Source organism: Pseudochaenichthys georgianus, chromosome 24, assembly GCF_902827115.2.
Source record: "Pseudochaenichthys georgianus chromosome 24, fPseGeo1.2, whole genome shotgun sequence".
Lineage (NCBI taxonomy): Eukaryota > Metazoa > Chordata > Actinopteri > Perciformes > Channichthyidae > Pseudochaenichthys > Pseudochaenichthys georgianus.
Window position 1 is genome coordinate 8,372,512 of NC_047526.1, and position 23,004 is coordinate 8,395,515.

The 23,004-nt window shown below is 42.9% G+C and overlaps 1 protein-coding gene across 1 annotated transcript in view; it reads left to right on the plus strand.

The window, feature by feature from the left end:
* The window catches only part of elp3 (elongator acetyltransferase complex subunit 3), a 37,603-nt gene extending 14,810 nt beyond the window's left edge, over positions 1–22,793 (plus strand). Inside the window, exons 10-15 of the mRNA XM_034076591.1 lie at positions 11,256–11,449; positions 14,774–14,864; positions 17,121–17,186; positions 17,309–17,536; positions 18,661–18,742; positions 22,477–22,793. Coding sequence (XP_033932482.1) covers positions 11,256–11,449; positions 14,774–14,864; positions 17,121–17,186; positions 17,309–17,536; positions 18,661–18,742; positions 22,477–22,568 — 753 coding nt within the window. The 3' untranslated portion in view covers positions 22,569–22,793. The remainder of the gene's footprint in view (positions 1–11,255; positions 11,450–14,773; positions 14,865–17,120; positions 17,187–17,308; positions 17,537–18,660; positions 18,743–22,476) is intronic.
* Positions 22,794–23,004: the final 211 nt, after the last annotated feature.

A 23,004-nucleotide genomic window follows, 5' to 3' on the forward strand; every position in this document is an offset into this window, starting at 1 on the left:
AACGCTGAGCAAAAGCTGCTGATTTATTGTTGTACTTAATGCGACACAATCTGTGTAATGTGCACCCCAACATCTAAGAACACACCATTTCCCTCTTACCTGTAGTGTTTACTGATTTAGATCAGTTGTTTTGCCTTCGCTTGATATATAATTGAAATACGCTTATGGTGCCAAAATCATTGATTTGAAAGAAAATAGTTCCTACATAAAATGGCTCACTGAAAGCTCTGTGGATCATCTTGGGTAACCAGGTCATGATTTCCATAATGATGTATATATATATAAATATTTTGTCTTGGCATTTTGAGCACCATAAGTGAGATCTAGTTGAATGATATCCGGCACAGCAGAGGGAACAAAGGTATGTTTGATCCTGGGATAAATATACCTTCAGCAATACTTTTGAATGCAAAACCAAAAGACGGTATGTTCTACCAGTAATGGGCGATACACCATAAGACAGATGTGCAGAGCATTGGGTTAAGCTGTTCCACTGACCAGCTTCCCAGAGTGATTTGGTTTTAGGGCATTGAGGGCAATATTGCATAAAATGTGTTCCACAGTATCATTTCATTACTGGATGTGATGACAGCAGGGTGCATAATTGTTTTTCTCATATTATCAACAAAATGTGATTTCACTCTCACCAGTTGATTGTAACAGTGTCTTATTACATTGATTGCTAACTGTGGGAGTTCGAATGAGGCTCACGTGCTTTACATATCAAGGGGGAATAATGGTTACATATATTTCTGTCTTTATGTCATGCACAGAGTTTTAGTAATACATGTACATGCATCTGGCCCTTGCTGTAATATGTGTATGTTAAATATTCTTCAACCATTCTTCAGCCTTAAAGCAGTTCGGATAGCCCTGGTTTACGAGCAGTTATAGTGTGTACGTTCCTTATATTAATGGAGTGGTCATATGGGGAGACAATTGGCCGTGACAGTGGCACCAAAATGCATCAATGTCTATATTTTTATATAACTGAGAGCTACTGCTGTCGAACACAATGTTTTGTTTTTTAAACGTTATCTTTCTTGGACAGTTTAATAGTTTAGACACACATGAAAGATGTTGGGAGATAGGGAGAAGGGTAGGATATGCAGCAAAAGGCCACTGCATAGCAAATATTATCTATATTTCACTCCGATTTGCATCTCCTTTAGAATACAATGTTGATTTGAGCTGGAACTCATGGTCCATTTTATATTGTAAAATACCTTTACTCCTTCCGTATCATTCGCAGGAAGTGATCTAACTTTGTTGAGTTTCAGTTGACAAACATGAATCCAAATGAGTCAAAACTCAAAAAATACTTGAAATGATCCCAAGCCAATGATGAAGTGTATTGTTTGTGACATCCTATCTTCCTCCTTTGCTTGGCATCAGGGTGCGTCACTACAACTCATTTCACAGTGGTAGTGACAGGTAAGTCCTACTTGTAGCACTTAAAGATAGCAATATTAATGCTGTGACATTCCACTCAGTCACAACTGTGATGTGACTCAAAAGAAGATTGTGTCAGATGTCTCAACAGCAGGCTCACAGCTCTGATTGGAAACACAGCTGTAAAGGAAAGGTGCAGGATCAGACAACGCTCATTCCCAACACGTCTGACTGTCGGGTGTAAACGAAGACACGCTTTGAGGCTGTGCACAGTCCCTGCTCATTTGGCTTGATTTTTACATTGATAAAACATAAATCTAGTGATTAGCAACACAATGAGGGGGAGATGAGACTGTTGGTAGAGGTGAGACTCTGACGCACCTTCTTCCTGAAATATGTCACTCATTGTCTCAGAGGATCATTTTGATGAACTGTTTCTTCGTTCTGAAATTGATTTCTCTCATTTCTGACAGTGTGGTGATTCATAGGGGTTGGCGCTCTGCGGAGGTGAACAAGTTCAACACCTTGAGTTTCCTCTGAACGGTAGTAAAACACCCAAAAAGTGGTGAAACATAAGGGTCTACACTCAGCTGGCTAGATTTCCAAAATGGATATATCCATCTTGTGGATAAAGAAAACTGAGCTTTTGGAAGATGATAAAGTTACTAGAGTCTGGCACTTTGTGAAAGAAAGACACTTATTTTGCTGGAAGTTAGGTAAGAAAATGAATTCCCCTCATGTTTGTGTGTCAAGTCTGAAGATAGACTGATGGTTAGCTTAGCCTAGCGTACCCAAACATAAAGACTGGAAGCAGAGGGAAACGGCTAGCGTTGATCTGTCCAAAGGTAAAACACTAAACAACTAATGCTTGGATAGTAGCATTCTTTGTGTGGAACACTGAGCTTTTTGAAAATGATAACATTACAAAGTACTGGTTTGGAAAAAGATAAAAGAGTAGTGTGTGACATTTCACGAAATACACTTTCTTGCTGGAAGTTAGATAAGGACATTCATTCTCATATTTGTGTGTTAAGTCTGAAGATAAAGCCAGGAGATGGTTAGCTTAGCATAGCCTAGCATAAAGACTGGAAGCAGAGGGAAACAGCTAGCCTGGCTATGTATTGCTGTGTCGAGTCAAACTGTATTACTAGCACTTAAGAGGCAGTGCTTTGAGTTTAAAGGTCCCATGACATGGCCATTTCTACTGATCATAATGCCATTGTTGAGGTCGACTAGAATAGATTTATATTGTGCAATGTTCCAAACTCACATTGGTTTCTCATATAGCATCTCTGCATAGTATGTGTATTCAATCTCTGTCCCCCCCCCCCCCCCCATAAGACATTTAGGTGGGTCCCTACCATATTCTGATGACTTGCACTGAATGGAGTCCGTCAATGTTGCATAATCAGGACAGTAACTGCTGATGGCTAGTCTCAGGCAGGCCTCCAAATGTTCATCAGTTAATTGGGAACGGTATTTCGACTTCACTATCTTCATTTGGGAGAAGGCTGACTCGCATAAATAAGTCGAGCCGAAGAGTGAGGTCAGTGAGGTGGCACATTTTCTGACGTTTGGATACTTTTCAACCCTGAATAAGTTCCCAAACTGTCCGGCATGGGCACGCGCCTTCAACTGGATGTCGGCCTGCAGCGACAACATCTCATCCTCCAGCGCAGACGGGTTCAGATGAAACACTGCTCCGATGTTTTGGGCCAGCGAATCAATATCATGGTCTTCACTAAAGCACATGAATGTGGCGATTGGCTCGAGCAAAGCGAAGTCTCGGAAGCGTTTCTCGAAGTCAGATGTAATGTTATTGACTTGCTCTGTGTAGCGCGCGCTGTCCTTCCCTTGCTTCTCCAGCTCAGAGGCGATGTCTTTGCGCTGCAGCTTTGAACACAGCAGATGCAGTCTTCGTTTGAAGGCATTAACTGAGCTGATCATGTCAACCACAGTTCTGTCTTTCCCTTGTAGCTCCAAGTTCAGCTTATTTAACATGTGTGTAATGTCTGTTAAAAACGCCAAATCTAACAGCCACTCCTCGTCATCGAGACGTGCGTACTCCGCGAGCTTGGTGCCATGGAGAAATGCCTTTATCTCCGGTAGAAGCACTCGAAATCTCTCGAGAAAATTGCCCCTACTCAGCCATCTTACGTCGGTGTGTAGCAGAGATGGAGTACTCAAGTCCTGGACTCGGACTCGACTCGGACTCGCGCACTGATTGACGCGACTCGGACTTGGACTCGTGAATTCTCGCACAGGATGACTTGGACTCGGACTCGTGAATTCCCCCCCCACGATGACTCGGACTCGACTCGTACATTGGCGCTCCGACTTGGACTCGGACTCGAGCACATTTTCTCTGGAGTCTGATGTCCTCTATCCTGTATGGCGAGTTCACGTACTGGGCCCCGCTATTCCAGTCTAGAGATGTCTACAGACACACCCCGCATCGTGCTGGATGCTTTCACACATTCTGCTTCCACATTGGAAAAGAGCAAAATGCTCGTTATGTGGAAACAATATAGAAGAGAAGGCTCCGTAACACATTACTCTAAGGATCGAGTTCAGACATATAGGCTGTCTTGAACACTATCATCAGAGTAACGTGATCTAATCAATAAATAAAGATTCAGCCGATAACGAAAGCACATGGCTACTTAGCATGCAAAATGATGTCATTATGCATGTTAAGTAGCCATGTGCTTTCTGGGGATAAATCTTTATCGGTAAACTGATTTAACCCGTAAAAGTTCCTTCAAAATAAGAGTCCCGATCTTATTACTATCAAAATAAAAGTGCAAAACGAAAACTTTACCATAGGAAAATATTGGCATACAAATATAATCACTTCTCTAAAAGGTAACTCATTTTAAATATAGTTTATTTATATATAATAATAATATTAATATTAGAAATAAGCTTTATATTTGTATAGCACCTATTACAAGAATTGTAGCCAAACTCGCTTCACAGCAGTTCAATAGACAGGATAACAGCAATGTAGAGGAGCAGCTACATTTCAAAACATATATCCACGAAGATTAATACATGAAGACTTGTGACTCGGACTTGACTTGGACTCGAACACAGGTAATGATGACTCGGACTCAGACTCGACTTGGACACTCCTTGGGTGACTCGGACTTGGACTCGGACTCGACTACGACTCTCCCTTGGTGACTCGGACTTGGACTCGGACTCGAAGAGTGGTGACTCGAGGGTGACTTGGACTCGTGAATTGGTGACTTGACTACAACACTGGTGTGTAGTAAGAGGTCAGTGTGAACACAGTCGGCATCCTCCAGATATGCACGAAACAGCCGTCTTTGAAGAGGTCTTGCCCGAATAGAACAGGCCACTTTAAGTGACACATCCATTACCTCTTTCATGTTCAGCATTTTAGCACAAAGTGCGTGCTGGTGTATGATTCAGGGAATATGTCATCCTCTCTGCATTTTGCGATGAAGCCATTACACCGGCCCACCATCGCAGGCGCACCATCCGTTGTGATGGAACTCAATTTAGACATGGGGAGTTTCGTTTTGTCAACAAAGTTTTTAAACGTCCGAAAAATGTCCTCGCCCCGAGTGTGTTCCTTCATTGGCAGAATTGTCAGCAGTTCCTCTTTCGCCGTCATGTCTGTGAACACCATCCGGATAAAAACGCACAATTGTGCTGTATCGCTCACGTCAGTGGACTCGTCTAGTTGGAGTGAGAAACACTCGCAGTCTTCTATGTCCTTCCTGAGTTGCTGGGTCAAATCCTCAGCCATGACTTCACAGCGACGTGTGACTGTGCTCCGTGATAATTGGACGGCCTTGATAGCGTTTATTATTTCTGTTTTGTTTGTGTAATTCCGAAACAAGGCGTCTGCTGCTTCTACGAAGGCTTCTTTCACCATCTCTCCACCTTGAAAGGATTTGTTGTGTTTGATTATAGCGTGACTCACTCGTAGAGATGCTTCAGTGGCTGCCTTTGCGGTGGATGTCGGCTTTACGAAAAGTGACTGCTGTCCAGCTAATTGTGACTTAAGTTCCCTCACCTTTCTCTTTCTCAACTCGCTACTCGGAGGGAAGTCGCTGTCATATGCCTTGTGAACACTCCGATAATGCCTCTCCGCGTTACATTTCTTTGGCAGAGCGACGCTTGCTTTACATATAAGGCAAATCACGTTTGAATGTGACATCACAAAAACAAATTCTTCCTCCCATTCTGGGTGGAAGTGGTATGTCTTTAGCTTTTTGCTCGGTCCCGCACTCATTTTGTTGTTTGTCTCTTGTTTACATTAATTTGAGTTTTCCCGGCACTTGACTGATGTTATATCGCTTTGCATTCTGGGTTAACAGACTGGAAAGCGATAGGTTGCTTTTTCTGTCAATCAAGTAAACTCCTGAATTAAGTGGCAAGGAGGCCAAGGGAGGAGGGATCAAAACCTGTTTTGTCTATTTTAACGGAGCATAATTTTTTTTTTATGAATGACTCGCGGTCTACCAGCATTGCCCCCGCGGTCGACGTACTGGGCACCTCTGCTCTACAGGCTGTACTTTGAGGGTTTGTGACTGCAGACCGTTTACATGCAGGAAAAGCTACATAGCACACAAGGGGACGGGTGATAACCGGAAAAGCATCGGCCCATGTACATGCTGATTTACCCTTAACTTATATGGGCAGTTTTACCGTTCAGGCGGTATAAGCCACATTATACTAGAGGTGATGCCGGATCACAGGAAAGGACACAATGAAGGCGCTATAGGTTTAATCCTAGCAGAGACACTGTCTTGTCCTGATGTCATCTGTGAAGCAGCAGTTGTGTAGTTTGTTAATGATGGAAAGAAGAACTTGAACCATGTGTTATTGATTTTTCTTTTTTTTTAGAGATTGGATGCTGGAGGTATTGAGAGTTGTGTGAAAACAAGCCACTATTTTTAGAGGTGATTTCCGTGATGTTGTTGGTGCTGACGGAGGGAAAGGAGAATTTACTGTGCAGCGATAAAGGCATTCAGGACACTTCCAATCTTCTGAGCATCAAGAGATCCTCACAGGAGAAGATTTAGAAGAGAGTGTGTGTCTTCCCACTGATTTGTTACATTACCTCTAAGTGTGTGTGTGGGTGTTTACTGAACCTCTTCAGTGGGAATGTGTGTTGATGGTAATGCGCTGGGCAGCAGCAGGTCGGCACAGTGAGAGGAAGCAGATTAAATGTGTTCTTCAGAGTCCCTTTCTTTGCTTTGCTGTTGCATTTCCTCTGTCACTTTTTCTGTCCCCTCCCTAGACTTCATTCCTTACTTTGTCAATGCTGTCTTTTTTCTCTCCCGTCTCCATTATCTTTCGCTTTATCTTTTCTTCCCTCTCCGGTCGCAACTTTGCGCTCGACACTTTCTCTTCCCCTCCTGTCAGAGTCTCCGCCGCTTCATCTATCTCCTCTCCATCCTCTTCCAATCCCAGCGTCACCCTCTCTGCGTCTCTGCCTCCTCCTCTCTCATCACACTGACACTTTCGTATCATACACCTCGTGCGTGGCTCTTCCTCATCATATCTAATCTTCCATGACACGCTTCGTGGTAGTGAGTGGGGGGGGGGGAAATATGCAGTTTCCTAAACATCTTCACTCCAGGATCCAAACTAAGAATCTCAGGGTTTTTCCATAAACTTCACTCACTGCTACATTTCAAACACAGAATGCAACTAAGAAAAACAGACAGGAAAAGGAAGTAGTTGAAAATATCAGAGAAATGGGAAACATGAGGTAGAGATGACTGAAGAGTTTTCATTTATAAGTCGGAATAGTTTGTGTATGCCAAAAATATGCAAGTATAAACAATTGAGCGGACCATTTGTGGCTTTGGTATTTATTTTGATCACCATACTTAACCAGGTGGGATATTGAAGATTTGTTGTGTTTACATATAAATGGATTATCTCTTCCCAGGTAAACTGATCATCGGCCTCTCTTTTGATTATGCTTTGATAAATGGCTGCTTCACATGGCCAAGGCTGCAAAGAAGCATTCACCCTGCCAGTTATTTTAAATAATTAGCGTGTAGGATCAAAAGACTACATGTCATAGTAAAGGGCCCGACTATGCTCAGTATGCTGCGCCTCTACTGGGACATGTCTCCATGCTTTAATGTTCAAAAAGCTCTTTATTTTTTGTTGTGCTGCAGCACCTCTTTTCACCCTCTGTCTGAAACCAGAGCCCAGTCAGCTCTGATTGGTTTACTCTGTTGTAGTTGGACAACTGCTTAGAGAGGTCCCGCACCTTAGCCTATCACGTTGTCCTGTAGTATAACTGATTTCAGGAAAGCATAATATTGCCCCTTTGAATGAGATTGGCCCACAGAGCATGATCAGCTGATTTCAGCTCATTGCGTTGGTTTGATGGCCAGCCACTTTATTGTTTTGTTCACTCAAACCATTTTCGGCTAAATAAAGAAGCCCTGATAAACCTAATACTCATTACTCTACTACACTTCCTGCTTGGCACCAAACAACAGACAAACACAGCGAGAGACTAGATGCTAAACAGAATGGAGCATTGAGCAGCCGATGACCCAGATATCTCTCTCATCCGATCACCAGAAACATGACTGAATGAATACTGATGGCATTCTGTCTGCTTAACGTTTAAATACGCCACTGTTTGCCAACACATTAGCCAAACGGCAAGTTGGACTTCCCCCACGTGACCCACAACATGTAGCTGTTGCAGGTTTCATTTAAGACTTGCACAATTAACATGTTTTTCAAAATGCAATGTGAAAACAAAGGCTATTTTGGGTCGGTGTAAAACCAGTTGGGAGGATCTGGATGTGCTCGTTACACATGTTTTAACCTAAAGACAGTTTTCAGTGAATTGTCCACGTGTTTCTACAAACCAAAACTCATTCGAAAGGCCCTTTAATCCCACAAGAGAATCTTGATGATGTTATCTCAAGACATAATTGTTCAGCGCATCCTACACTAAGACTCCAGCTGCCCCATGGCCCTTATAAGGATTCAAAAAGGGAACTAATGAATGAATAGATGAAGGAAAATCCCAGCTCACAGGTTCTGTTTGCATGCAGTATCCAAACTGATAAGAAAGGGAAGCAAATGCTGCAAATATGATGCAATAACGACTGAGGTTGCATTGCAGGGATGTCTGATGATAAAAGAACCTCCGTGAAGAATTGGTAATAATAATTGCATTCAGGCCGTCTTGGCACAGAGCTCTTCAAAGCTGGTTGTCAGCTTTAGGAAGCAGGGATGTCTTCATTTTCTTTTCTGTTTACATTGATCACGGTATTAATCGCATTTCCGTCCTTTTGTCTTGTCTGCAAAGAGTGGTGCAGTGATGACGTATGTTTATAGGGCGACCCAGAAGTGAGCATCACAAGGGCTCCCTCAACCAAAAGCAATGGGACTTTTCCATTGGGCTTTTGAATATTGCAGAAAATAACACAAATGTATGATACTGACATGTTTTGTTCAGCAGGATAATCTCCACACGTTAAAACCACTTTTATGATTTTTGAAGCTTAAATGAAATCACCAGAAGTAAAACTATAACGTTAGGTTTCAAACAAACTACATGTCGGTCGCATGACTTCACATCACCTCCGCTAAGTGATGACGTAAGTCTCATTATGCCTCTTGAACCGCTGTTTTTGACACTGAAAAGCTTCTGCATTCACCAGTGGGGTATTTGCTGATAGATTTGATGTTGTGAAAATCGCTTACCATACCATTGACTTTATATCAAGCATCTTACCAGATATACGTTCATAATATAGAGCTCTGAAATCAGGGGGTAAGCAGTAGGGATCGACCGATATGGCTTTTTCAAGACCGATACCGATTATTAGTAATCAAGGAGACCGATAACCAATATTTGGAACCGATATACATTTGCAGTAAAAAAAAAAATCTTGGTATCAAAATGTAGAATAACACAAACTCCAACACAACTTCTTTGAAATGTATTTAAGCATATATTATGTTTAATGAACTTTTAAACATCTTACAACTGGTTTCCTCTCTGTGCCCTTTTCTTTAGTGCAGCCATCTGCTATGAGTTAGAGAGAGAGACAAGAAGTGGGGCTGCAGGCTGACATGCTTAACTAACAAGAATGCTTAATTTATTATATCTGTCTATCTAGCATGAAATCCCAATAAGCTGCAACTGCAAAACACTATGCTAGCTAATGTTTTGCAAACTATTAAAAGTGAGGCTATTGCAGTAGACCTAACGTTAGTCTAGTAGCCTCACTTCGAATATTTTGCTAAACATTTGCTAGATACATGTTGGCTAGCTAATGAGCTTCACATATCAGCCTGAAAAACTGCGAGGCTCCACTCGCAGCCCCCCCCCCCCCGCACCACAGTTGTGAGACGCTGCATGCACCCCCAACTCTGACTGACTTCCCCGTGTAACTGGGAAACTGATAGAATTGGATCATAAGATCGTGGTGTTTTTGCAACTTCAGCATAGGGGATAGGGATGTTTATTGAACTTCGGTTTAACACATGTATGGCTCTGCCGCTTGCTTCAGTCTGTGTCTGCGTTCTTTCGCACCTGCCTGTAATCTGAGAAGGTCCCGCCTCTCTGGCTGGCTCCCGCCCGGGAACATCTTCAGTAATAGCCTATCAGATAGCGCTGTGGGCGGGACATTGCTCGTGTACAGAGAGTGGTGACTGCAGCCAGAGAAACGGCCGCATCAGAGCCAAAGTTTTATCGGCAATTTGATAAAAAAAAAGGCCGATACCGATAATCGGTCAAATGAGGATTATCGGTCGACCCCTAGTAAGCAGTTCGATCCAACCCCCTGTGGTCAACATGTCGAAGAGTCCTTGGGCAAGATACTTAACCACGAATTGCTCCCGTGGGCATGTCTACGGTATTGAGTGTCACCTCGGATAGAAACGTCATCGGGGCTCAGTCCCGCTGCGACGGACACAGGTTAAAATCCGGCATGCCGACCCTTTACACGTTGTATCACTTCCATCTCCTCCTTTCAACACCGTCACTCTGCAATAAGGGGCTCATCCGGCCCGAAAGTAACGTTGACTTCGAGACGAGGGAAGAGAAAGTAGTAACTCATTCCTGCACCACTGAGTTCCTACAGTCAGCCTGGATCACAGAGCAGTTCAGGAGCGAGGCAGGAGAGCTTTGCGTCCTCCTCTCGTCTACCACGGTTGTAGTGATACATTCGATTACAACTTCCTCCCAGCCCGAGATCCTCTCTTACTTATCTCCCGTGTCCAGATGCTCCTTTGTCCAGGGGGAGGCTCCTTTAACAGGGTTCCTCTCCCCCAACCAACACCAACATGGTAGCAGGTTCAGAAATCCTCAAAAAGTCTCCTTTTTTGGTATTGAAGCATTGTTATATGTCCCCCCCCATCTACCCTTCCTGTAAGGGTGCTGGGCCATGTGGGACATGTCCCCATGTGATTATGAGCTGTGACGAGATTATGAGATACCGATAATCTGGCCTATTTTGGAGACTCGATTCCAGATCTTCACGGTGCTGATCTTGATAGTCGATAGAGAGGGGAGGAGAATGACTGGAAATCACACCGAGTTCCTTTAACGCACCGAACCACACCCCCAACATTTTCTGCAATCGAATAACTGAGCACTTTCTCTTTGATATCTGCTTTATACGAGCTCAACGGTCGCCTGCTTTTACTTTTAGGAGACAGTGCCTTTGCAAATGGACCCTTTTATTTTGACACTTTCCAATAAAAAAAGCCAGAAGTTCCGAAATACTTGTGTGGTTTTCAGATTGTGTCAGAAATGCCATTTCAGGAGACACATGAGGAACAAAGGGTAATGGAGGCTGTGACTTTGTAACATGGATCGTTGTGTTTTCTTGCAGGAGTTTTTTGAGAATCCAGCTTTCAGGCCCGACGGGTTGAAGCTGTACCCGACGCTGGTGATCCGAGGAACCGGTCTGTATGAGCTATGGAAGACGGGCCGCTACAAGAGCTACAACCCCAGCGCTCTGGTGGACCTGGTGGCCCGCATCCTGGCGCTGGTGCCTCCATGGACACGAGTCTACAGGGTGCAAAGGTGAGGGGATTTGTTTGGACTGAAGATGGAAGCCTTTTAAAGAGTAACTCAAGAAAAAGATCTTAGTAACAGGCAGAGGTGTGGACTCGAGTCACATGACTTGGACTCGAGTCACATGACTTGGACTCGAGTCACATGACTTGGACTCGAGTCACCAATTTGATGAATTGAGACTCGACTTGACAAAATCACAAAACACTTGCGACTCGACTTGGACTTGAACACCAATGACTCAGGACTTGACTTGGACTCGAGCCTTCTGACTTGAGGTGACTTGATACTTTAATTCAGAGGTCTCCAACACGCCGATCGCGAGCTGCCGCTAGAAGAGCAGACTCCCGTCGGGGAGAGCAGAATCTCCAGCCGCTCCTACTCTTGCTGATAATCCTTGCAGGCAGGGGCGGGTCTTTATTTAACTGGGCCACCATGCAAGGACACACTAGGATCATACCATTATGTGAAAGAAGGGTGGGGGGGCAGACGCTCCAAAGACAGCAGGTGTAGTGGTACAGGCCAGCTACACAGAGCGACGGGGAGCCGGATTTAAATGCAAGCGCGTCGGAAAAAGTCAAGAAATGAGCGAAAACGGAAAAAAGAAGCAGCATCTGGCTGCTTTTCAGTGATACTGGAGAAAGCAAAGCTGAGTGCAGGATTTGTAAAATGAAAATAACCTTCAGAGCAGGGTTTTTTTTTGGTAACTCAGGATTTATTGTCAGAGGTGGGAGAAGTTCAGATCTTGTACTCGAGTAAAGTACCAGAGTGTAGGAATACTCGGTTACAATAAAAAGTCCTGCATTCAAAATGTTACAAGTAAAAGTAGAAAAGTATTATCATCAAAATATACTTAAAGTACCACCTGCAGAGGGATCTAGATGCAGGTGTTCTCTTCCCCATAGAGACCGCCTCGCTGCAAATTGTCCCTTGCATAAAGAATCAAACCGTCACGGTAGCCTTACCGTACTGATCCCTCTTAACATAGAAAAAAACACGTTACTTTACCAGCAAAGAGAAAATTGATTATTAAATTATTAATGTAACTAATAACGAGCAGTTTGATTATTAAGTATTATTCTGTTGATCGATGTCATTACATTTGGTGAAAAGCACATCATTTCATTTCATTTGTATTTTTCCCGCTCATGGTACGCAAAACCAAATGTACAATAATTGCCAACAAAACATGACTCTACCAAAACACCATTGAGCGAAAAGGAGCAGGGAGAAGAATACAATCTTATGTGACCCGCCCCTTTCTAAAAAAAACTAAATAAATACAAATAGATGGTCTGCCCTTCATAATAATTTTTGTTCACAGCCAAACATAACAGCATCTTAGGATACTAAGAGAAACACAAACAAATACTTATTTCCTACTTAACGGTTAACGGAAAGAAACAAAACAACAAAAAACAACAACACCAAAACATCACATGTATAAGGAAAAGAAAAGTGCAACAGCCTCATCTGAGTCCTACTGGAGAAGAAGGTGGAAAGTGGCGCATGATGATGATGATAATAATAATAATAATAATAATAACAATAACAATGGGACCTGCAAATAAAGAACAGACATCACGTCAAAAACATTTAACAATTCAGGACCAGAGTACACAGACTTATTCACATTGTGCTTCATATAGTCCCATCTTTCTTAATTTATACAATTTCTTTAACTGAAAAATACATATACAATTCTTTAGATCCTTTGGTTGAGAATTCCACAATTTTACATCAACCACCGAAATACACATTTGCTTAAGAGTAGTCCTTGCATAAGGATGCTTAAAATGTAATTTCTTTCTGTGGTCTTCCTTGTCTGATCCAAAAACAAACAACTGTTGTAAACATGCTGGTAACATTCTGCTTGTTGCCCTGTGCATTACTGATGATGTCTGCAGCTCAGCTATGTCTTTGAGTTTCAAGAGTCCTGACTGGTGTGTTCTCTTGAGTCAGCTTTATGAATTATTCTTACTGCCCTTTTCTGTAATATTGACAATGGCTTGATGTTGCTCATGTACGTGTTGCCCCACACTTCTATACAATAAATGAAAAATGGCTAAATGAGTGAACAGTACAACAGCCTTGTAATCTAGCAAATACTTTGCCTTGTTTAGAACAGAAATATTCCTAGACACTTTGGTTTCAACATGTGCTATGTGTGATTTCCATGTCAGGTTTTCATCCAGCGTCACACCTAAGAATCGAAATTCAGAAACCCTTTCAATAAAAACTCCATCAATGGACAGTGAAATGTTTTCATCTTTTTTTCTATTAGCAAAAACCATAAACTTCGTTTTATTCAAATTTTAGGGTTAACTTATTTTCATCAAACCATCTTTTAAGTTTGACCATTTCATGTCCAATACACTTTGCTAACATGTTTAAATCATCTCCTGAACTAAATAAATGTGTGTCGTCTGCAAACAACACAAATTGAAATAATGTTGACATTTCACATATGTCATTGATGTACAAAATAAAAAGTGTAGGCCCTAAAACCGAGCCCTGCGGGACACCACATTCTATGTTCATACACTCCGATGTACTACCAGCAAATTCTACATATTGTTGTTTGTTATCTAAATAACTTTTTAATCAATCTAGAACTACTCCTCTCACTCCGTATCTGTCTTTTCGAATAATGGTCTATGGTGTCAAATGCCTTTTTTAAGTCAATAAATACACCTATTGTGTATTTCTTTCTTTCTATAGCTGTTGTGATTTCTTCTGTTATTTTCATTAAAGCTAAAGCTGTAGATCGATGTTTCCTAAATCCATACTGACTTTCACTCAATAACTCATTTTTTTCAATCAAATTATCAAATTTTTGGACAAACAATTTCTCAAGGACCTTTGAAAATGGTGAAAGCAAGGACACTGGTCTGTAGTTAGTAAATTGGCTTTTGTCCCCTGTTTTAAAAAGTGGTATAACTTTAGCTATTTTCATGCTATCTGGAAAAATATCTGAAATGAAAGATTAAAGATGTAGCTTAGCAGTTTAATTATACAGTCAATAGTCGTTTTCACTATTGTCATGTCGATCCCATCACTATCAGTCGAAGTCTTATTTTTGCATTTGTCTACAATGGATCTAATTTCAATTTTCGACTAATCGATTATTATTCGCCCGGGCTGTTTCGATTTTCGATTTTGATCATGGTCAGTTTCTGGCATCCTAATTAGGAGCTACTTTTAGACTAAAGATGTTTTGTGAATATGCTCTCTCGGACAGATTTATTTGATGTGCTGGAATCTGTAATATACCTTTTGTAAAACTGTTTTATGTATCGCTCATCTTTTCCCTGCTCCTTTGCCTCCTCTCAGGGACATCCCCATGCCGCTGGTGAGCTCCGGAGTGGAGCATGGAAACCTCCGAGAGCTGGCTCTGGCCCGGATGAAAGACATGGGCACTGAGGTGAGAACTCAAAGTGATTGCATGCCAGGTTATTATAAGCAAGGAAGCCAAAATACTTTTCCAACTGGGATTCGATCCAAACCAGTACCAAAGAACTTTAGAGCCAGCCCCTAAAATGATAGATTAAGAAAGTTGCCCAAGTATAGTTTAGAATCGTCGGAGCGTGGGATTGGAGAACGGCCCCCCCACACATTTATTGAATTTATGTTGGAAAGTAGATGACAGCTTTAGTAGACGTTTATCCAACTTGAAAACACCTGGGAAGAGGGCACCTAGCAGAACACATACAACTCCAAGACCCCTGACCAACTTCAATCAAAAGACACTTGAGAGAAAAAAGGCTGAGCCAACGTGTTTATCAGAAAACACCTATGGGGTGAGAGCCTCCCGTAAGCTTCTGTTTAAAAGCAAAGAGGCTGTCAGGCTGAAAGAAGAACAGACTTCATTCCGTGGCTACTTGTGTTCTTTCACCCAAAACTCTTCACTTTTACCCCAGTCATTTCTTTCTCTCATTATCCATCATCTAAAGCAACATTCTTGATCACTTATTGCACTTTATTTCCACCGGACTGTTATCCTGTGCTTGAATCACATTATTCAACCTACTGAGGTTTCAGAACTCTTCTACCCAGCTTGAAGATAAATGCAGCTGACTGTGCATGTCAATATACACTTACCACAGAAAAAAAGACGTGGAAAATTAGGACAAAACCCACCGTTTTGGACAACAGTCTCTCAGCTCAAGGAATTGTAGTCCATCTGTGTGACGAAAGCCTTAGTTATAATCAGGTTTACTGAAAAGCCACAGGCCGTCTTTCATTAACAGATGTTGTTCTATGTTGTGGTATGGGCCAGGGAAGGACCGGGAAGTGCCTGCCGGCTGCACACCTCCAGCAGCTCACGGTTCCTTTACTACCTGACCTGTTTGAAACTGATCTATTGTCAAAAAAAGGGCCCCAGCTTGAAGTGAAGCACTGGTAGTATAAAATGTTGCTGGTAACTTAATACAGAGTGGAATATAAAAGTGAGACAATGATATAATAATAATAATAGATTTAATTTGTTAGCACTTTTACAGGTGCTCAAAGACGCTTTACAGATATAGTGAAGGGAAAAGAAAAGGAAGGAACAACAAATAAATATATAGTTAAAGTTAAAGTCAAATAATACAAAAACAATCACACATTAAAAGCCAGATTGAAGAGGTGAGTGTTTTGAAGGTGGTGAGGTCAGGGCAGTCTCTGATGGGTTGGGGGAAGTGAGTTCCAGAGGGATGGATAGGAGGTTGGCTTCTGATGAGCGGAGGCAGCGGGAAGGGTGGTGGTGGTGCAGCAGGTCTGTGAGGTAGGGGGGGGCTGATTGTTGGGGGCTTTGTGAGTAATCAGGAGGACTTTGAAGTTGATTCTTTGACGGACGGGGAGCCAGTGGAGGTTCTGGAGGACGGGAGTGATGTGGTCTCGGGAGCGGGTGTGGGTGAGGAGACGGGCAGCAGAGTTCTGGATATGTTGGAGTGTATTGATTAGGTTGGATGGTATGCCGTAGAGGATGCTATTGCAGTAGTGGAGTCGTGAAGTGATGAATGCATGAATCAGGTTTCAGCAGCAGAGGACGAGAGTGATGGGCGCCGGAGACGGGCAATGTTTTTGAGGTGGAAAAAGGCGGTCCTGGTGATGTGATTTATGTGGTGGTTAAATTTGAGCTGACTGACGAAGATGACTCCGAGGTTGCGGATGTGAGGGGGGGGAGATAGAGTGTGGCTGTCAATGGTGAAGTTGACATTCTGGATGTCTTTGATACGGGATGGGGGGCCGATGATGTCTGATCTGGCACTGTTCAGTTGGAGATAGTTTGTTTGCATCCATGCTTTTATTTCTGAGAGACAGGTGGTGAGAGTGGGGTGTGTTGTGGGGGTGATGGTTTTTGTTGAGATATAAAGTTGGATGTCATCGGCGTAGCAGTGAAATTGAAGGTTGTGGCGACGAATTATTTTGCCAAGGGGGAGCATGTAGAGGATGAAGAGGTATGAATATAAAACAATAATACTGGATAACGGCCTGCATGACTTCCTGTTAATGCAAATGGGCTGATTGGTATTTAATCATTCTATGTGATTTGATATCACGGAAATTAGTATTACTATAAAAAGATTTAAGAAATACAGATTTATCTTTCAAACAGAAAAAATACTGTATGTTAACATTATATTCTTCTAGATTTTACATTTCCTAACTGCTTTTAATGTTTCTCTGTGTGCAGTGTCGAGACGTTCGAACGCGGGAGGTGGGCATCCAGGAGATCCACCACAAAGTTAGACCTTATCAGGTAATGACCAGGAGACAAAGTGCATGCCCTTCTAAAGTGATACATCAATGCAGTGTTTCTCAAGACTCTGATTCCCTTTACCTGAAGGTGTGTTCATCTAACCAAGATGAGTGTGTGTTCAGGTGGAGCTGGTGCGGAGGGACTACGTGGCTAACGGCGGCTGGGAGACCTTCCTCTCCTACGAGGACCCGGAGCAGGACATCCTGATTGGCCTGCTGCGTCTGCGCCGCTGCTCCCCCCAGTCCTTCCGTCCGGAGCTCAAAGGGGGCGTGTCCATCGTCCGCGAGCTGCACGTCTACGGCAGCGTAGTCCCCGTCAGCAGCCGGGACCCCAGCAAGTTCCAGCATCAGGTGGAGACACGCAGAGGACACCCAGACATTCTGTATTTTATTTGAGAGCAGCGGCCTGTACTTCGAAGCCAAGATTTGGGGTGGGGGGGTGTCAGTACTACAGCGGGGGTTCACGTCTTGAGGTGGCTCGCCAATAATTGTTCAAAGAATGCTACGACATTAGACAATGCTTCAAAGAACTTTTATTAAACTACCATCTTATTTTAAGACTTGAAAGTAAGCCTTCTTTCTGCGTTCAACTATCTACTTGTAATAGTAATATCATACATATATCAATTTACACATATACAAGTTCCTTTGCTGGGTGAAAACGGTGTTGCTTTTAGCCTATATACGGTTTTTAACTAATGGATGTATGTGTCTCGTAGTTTTCTATCAATTTGTGGACTATGACGCTCTGCTCTCAGAACGCCTGTCCATATAGTGATCGGTTAAGTGCAGCTAACCCCGTCCCTTCCATATAAACTCACTCATAGCCAGACGGAGAAACCCTGGATTGATTTACCGAGTTGATAACCAGCGTCGTAAGACCCTTTAGCCGGATCGCCTGGTTATGAACTGACCTCCTAGTAGAGCCTCTTTAGAGTTTAAGACTAAGATCAACCACAAATGAAGTCCTAAGTAGCCAGACCCCGCGGCAGACATAGGTCTGTGGGCAGGCCTTTGATTTACCAGGGCGGGCCAAATGTAAAAATACTATCTGGCGGGGGCACATCAGCAATTGGTCTTGCTGATTAATTATAGGCACACCAGATAGGGGGGCTATCTGTATGTAACATGTGTGCGTCTGGAATTTCAATCAACGGAAAACTATACAGTTGCCGACAGACTTTGGCAGTTATTACATTTAGCGGCCCCAGACATGAACAAAGTCAATAAAGAAACAGTGGCAGTTGCTTCAGCACCATGGAACGGACACATCAAACAAGCAAAAACAGAATGCAGCTAACTCATATAATATTGGCAAACATACAGTGAGAAATACCCAATATTTGTATATATATACAGTATATAACAATACTGATTTCTCATTCCTTGACGCCGGGCCTGTCAGTAGCTCCAAGTGTGCTGATTTGACACCATCTAACCCTCTTTCTCCGGGCCTGTCCCTCCTCCTTGTTCAGGGCTTTGGCATGATGCTGATGGAGGAGGCGGAGAGGGTTTCCAGAGAGGAACATGGCTCCAGCAAATTGGCTGTTATCTCAGGTAAGAAACACAACGGCAGAGCATCGTTCATCCTGCTCACACGTTGGCGTCTTCGACACAGCACCAAGAAGGAGGAGCAGGTGGTGCAGGGCTGCAGGGCTGCAGACGGTTAACTAGCACAATAATGATGTCATTTCATAAATGTGTGCGTTACGTCGTTAACAGCCACTTTGTGTCGGATATAGTTCAGGACTAAAAGAGGAAACACACGCTGAATAAGTCAAATGGAGGCTGTGACTCAGAGGATTAGTGAGCCCTTTACCTTTATGACGTACTTGCCTCATAAAGGGCGTATAGATAACAAACGAGTGACCATGTATATACTGTATACTGGTATATTCATAAGCACTCTTAAATATTCATAGTGTTTTATTATATTAATCATAACACATTATAAAGCATTTTATTATGACTTAATAAAATATACATTATAGGCCATGTACATTATAACACATAACTTATTGAGTATTTACCCATCGGGGTATAGGTTACAAAATAGGGTATATACACTCACCGGCCACTTCATGAGGAACACCTTGCTCGTACCGGGTTGGACCCTCTTTGCCTTCAGAGGTTCCTTAATTCTTTGTGGCATACTCAACATGTTCCTGGAAACATTCCTCACAGATTTGGGTCCACATTGACGTGATGGCATCACGCAGCTGCTGCAGATTTGTCGGCTGCACATCCATGATGCGAATCTCTCGTTCCACCACATCCCAAAGGTGCTCTGCAGGACTCAGATCTGGTGACTGTGGAGTTCAGTGAGCTCATCGTCATGTTCAAGAAACCAGTTGGAGATGATTTGAGCTTTGTTGCATGGCGCGTTATCCAGCTGGGAGTAGCCATCAGGAGATGGGTACATTGTGGTCATAAAGGCATGGACCTTCTCAGCCACAATATTCTGTGGCGTTTAAACGATGCTTAATTGGTACTAATGGGCCCAAAGTTTGCCAAGGAAATATCCCCCACACCATTACACCACCACCATCAGCCGGAACCGTTGATACAAGTCGGGATGGATCCATGCTCTCATGTTGTTCACCACAAATTCTGATCCCGAATGTCTCAGCTGAGAGCGAGACTCAGTTTTGGTGAGCAGTGCAAATTGTAGCCTAAGTTTCCTGTTCTTTGCTGACAAGAGTGGCCCCTTCTGCTGCAAGGTTCCACGTGTGGTGTGTTCAGTCGTTACTGATATTGCAATTGCAATTTGACACGATATTAGAGGGATATTATGATGGTTGTGTGATTCTTTTTTTTTTTTAAATAGGGTCTGTACCAACCAAGGATTCTCTTCTTCTTTTCTTTTTTTACAATATTTGGGAAAAGCTAGATGTTTGCCGTATTGTATATGCATTATATTTATACAGAATGGGGACTTGTGTTTTGATCAGAACTCGAAGGAAGAGGCTGGTGCTCGTCAGCATTAAGATCTATTTGTTGTTCAGATCCATCCGTTCTTCCCTCTCCCACATAACCCAGCAGCAAAGCGCCTTACAACACTCCCCTGTGATGTGTGTGTAGAGGTGTGTGTGCTTGTGTCGCAGCAGCCTGTTGTCACTGCACGTGATTTAATGGAGGTAAACACGGTGGGTGGCTGTGGCGCTCCACACTATGCTATCAGAGGCTGGAGGTCTGTCAACATGTGTCCTGCTGCAGGGATTTAATGAAGTGAAGAAGAGGCTTTCATACAGCAGGAGGCAGATACTGCACGAGTCCCTCATCATGTATGCAATGCATTTCATATGACTTTGGATGATGGTTTAAACACATCTAACTGATAGTGTTTGATTTAAGAATATTTTTATTTACAGTTTAAGCATTATTCCACTGTGATGTGTATGTGTTGTTTAAGTATTTACTAGACTGGGTAGTTTAAAAATTGTCCCCAGTATTTGTACAAGTATGCACTATATGGGTGGTTTTGGCTGAGGGAATCTAAGGGCGTCTAACAATATTTAGTTCTTAATTTTCATTGAAGCAATGGATCACATGACAAAACGGTTATCAAGCTGCGACAGAACCAATGGATGTTGTCTGATGTCATCTGCTAGCATAACTTCTCTAACTGACGCACCTTTTCCCATTTCTCACAATGTTATCAATTGGTTTATACCAGATACAAATAAGACCGTGACAATATATATTATAATCCAAGACTGTATCTTATTATTTTGTCTATATATGGTTGTATACATAATTGCAGTGTTGGATCAGCTTTTAACTGATGCTTTGATCCTAATACAACATATGTCGTTTTAACTACATTAAAGTCATAATAAGGTCACCTATTGTGCAAAATCCACTTTTTAATGTATTTTATACATAAACATGTGTCCCCTCAAAAGATTAGCTCTCTTTTTGTCCTGATCCTTTTATATAAAAACCTGTCTGAAAAGGAGCTGATCAGATTTTAGTCACTTTGTGATGTCACAATGTTTGTTTGGCTTGTGTAACCATTAGCCAACAACCAACCAAGGTAACCCCCCCCCCCCCCCCCACCTTATCACCTGAATCTCCTCCGAGAGCTCCATTTGGTGCGTTTCACTTCTCTTATTTTTCATTTCCTCGGTCTCGGTCTCACCGGAAGTTGATTTGTCTGCTCCATCTTGAGTAGCGTCCCTGTGGCCTTATTTGTGCCGTAGGATCGAGGAGTGATAACGGAGGAGCGATAATGGAGGAACTACCAGACCATCCTCAGAAATCCTCAGACACTCGCCCCACCCCCTTACTCTGTATCGCTCACTGATTGGACGATGCAGCGCATGCACTGATCTGGCTGCTGTCAGACATCAGCTGTGCGGCGTCTTCACAAACGGACGTCGCTTCACGTGACGCCCCGGAGGAAACAACGTCCCATTGCTCTTAAAACTCATTTCCCTGCTTCTCGTGGTTTCCTCGCGCCTCTCCATGCTTCCCTTGAGGGAGGGACTAGTCGCAGGGAAATGACGCAAGTGAGGGACGCAAGGATTCCATTTAACCGAAGTGAAATGCACCCATTGTTTCTTTTAAACCAATCACTCCATAGAGGGGCGTGGCCAGCAGCAGCTCATTAGCATTTAAAGCTACAGACACAGAATCAGCACTTTTGGAACAAGGCTGAAACAGAGGGGATTATGGGATGCTTGATCTGTTTGGTGTTTCGAGCCAAACACTTCAGAGACATGTTTTGTATATATCTGAGACCTATAATATATTGATGAAAAACAGTATAATAGGAGACCTTTAAGTACTCGTGTTGTGTTTTTAAACCCATTCTGCTGTTAAAGGTGGGGTAGGTACGTTTGAGAAACCGGCTCGAGATACACTTTTTGTTATATTCCATGGAATGCTCTCAACATCCCGATAGCAATGAATATCTGAAGTGCTTTGACAAAAAATACATTAAAAAATGTCATCTGTGGAAGCCGTGGCGCTGTAAAAAGCACGACCAATCATCTGAGCCGGCCCGGCTAAAGTAACTGGATGGCCTACCTGCCTGTCAGCCTTCCATCTGTGCACAAACTTATCTCGTGCCCTCATTGGTCATGTGCACGTTCGTGTGTGTTGGAGGAGGGGCTCTGTAAGGAAGTGGCAGATTTGTTCCGGTTGTGTATTTTCAAATTCTAGCGCACTCGAGCCGGTTTCTCAAAAGACATACCCCACCTTTAAGTGAAGACAAAAAAAGGTTTTATTACATGGTATAACATCGTAAATGGTGCTTCTCTTTAACTTCTCTCCTGTGTGTGTTGCAGGTGTCGGAACAAGGAACTACTACAGGAAGATGGGCTATGAGTTGGAGGGGCCGTACATGGTGAAGGACCTGTATGGCCCCGGAATGAACTGACCCTGTTTTTATCTGGACTTTGGCTGCAGACGCACATATCGCATATTGTATTTATCCACCCGATAGCCTCGGGACATGTCTGCTGATGCTTTGGGGAAAGCATCAGAGGAGATAATGGTTGCAGTTTTTCTTCGACCAGCTTTTTTTATCTGGTACACCGCTTTATTTTAGATAAGGAGACCGTGTGAGTGGGTGTAAGGAATAAAGTTACTTGGGAGGAAGCCAGACCATCTCCTGTGCAAAGTTGCCATTTTCATGTTCTAACTTTATTTACTGCGACTGTAAAAGAAAGGTCAGTCTGCTCTCAGATGAGAAGCGTTCCACATTGTATGGGTCCTACCAGTGCCTTGCCAATGAACGCCTGTACTGATTCAGTTTGACAAGAAATAAGAACAAGAGACATTTTCTCTTTACTCAGATGTTACACGTCTGAATG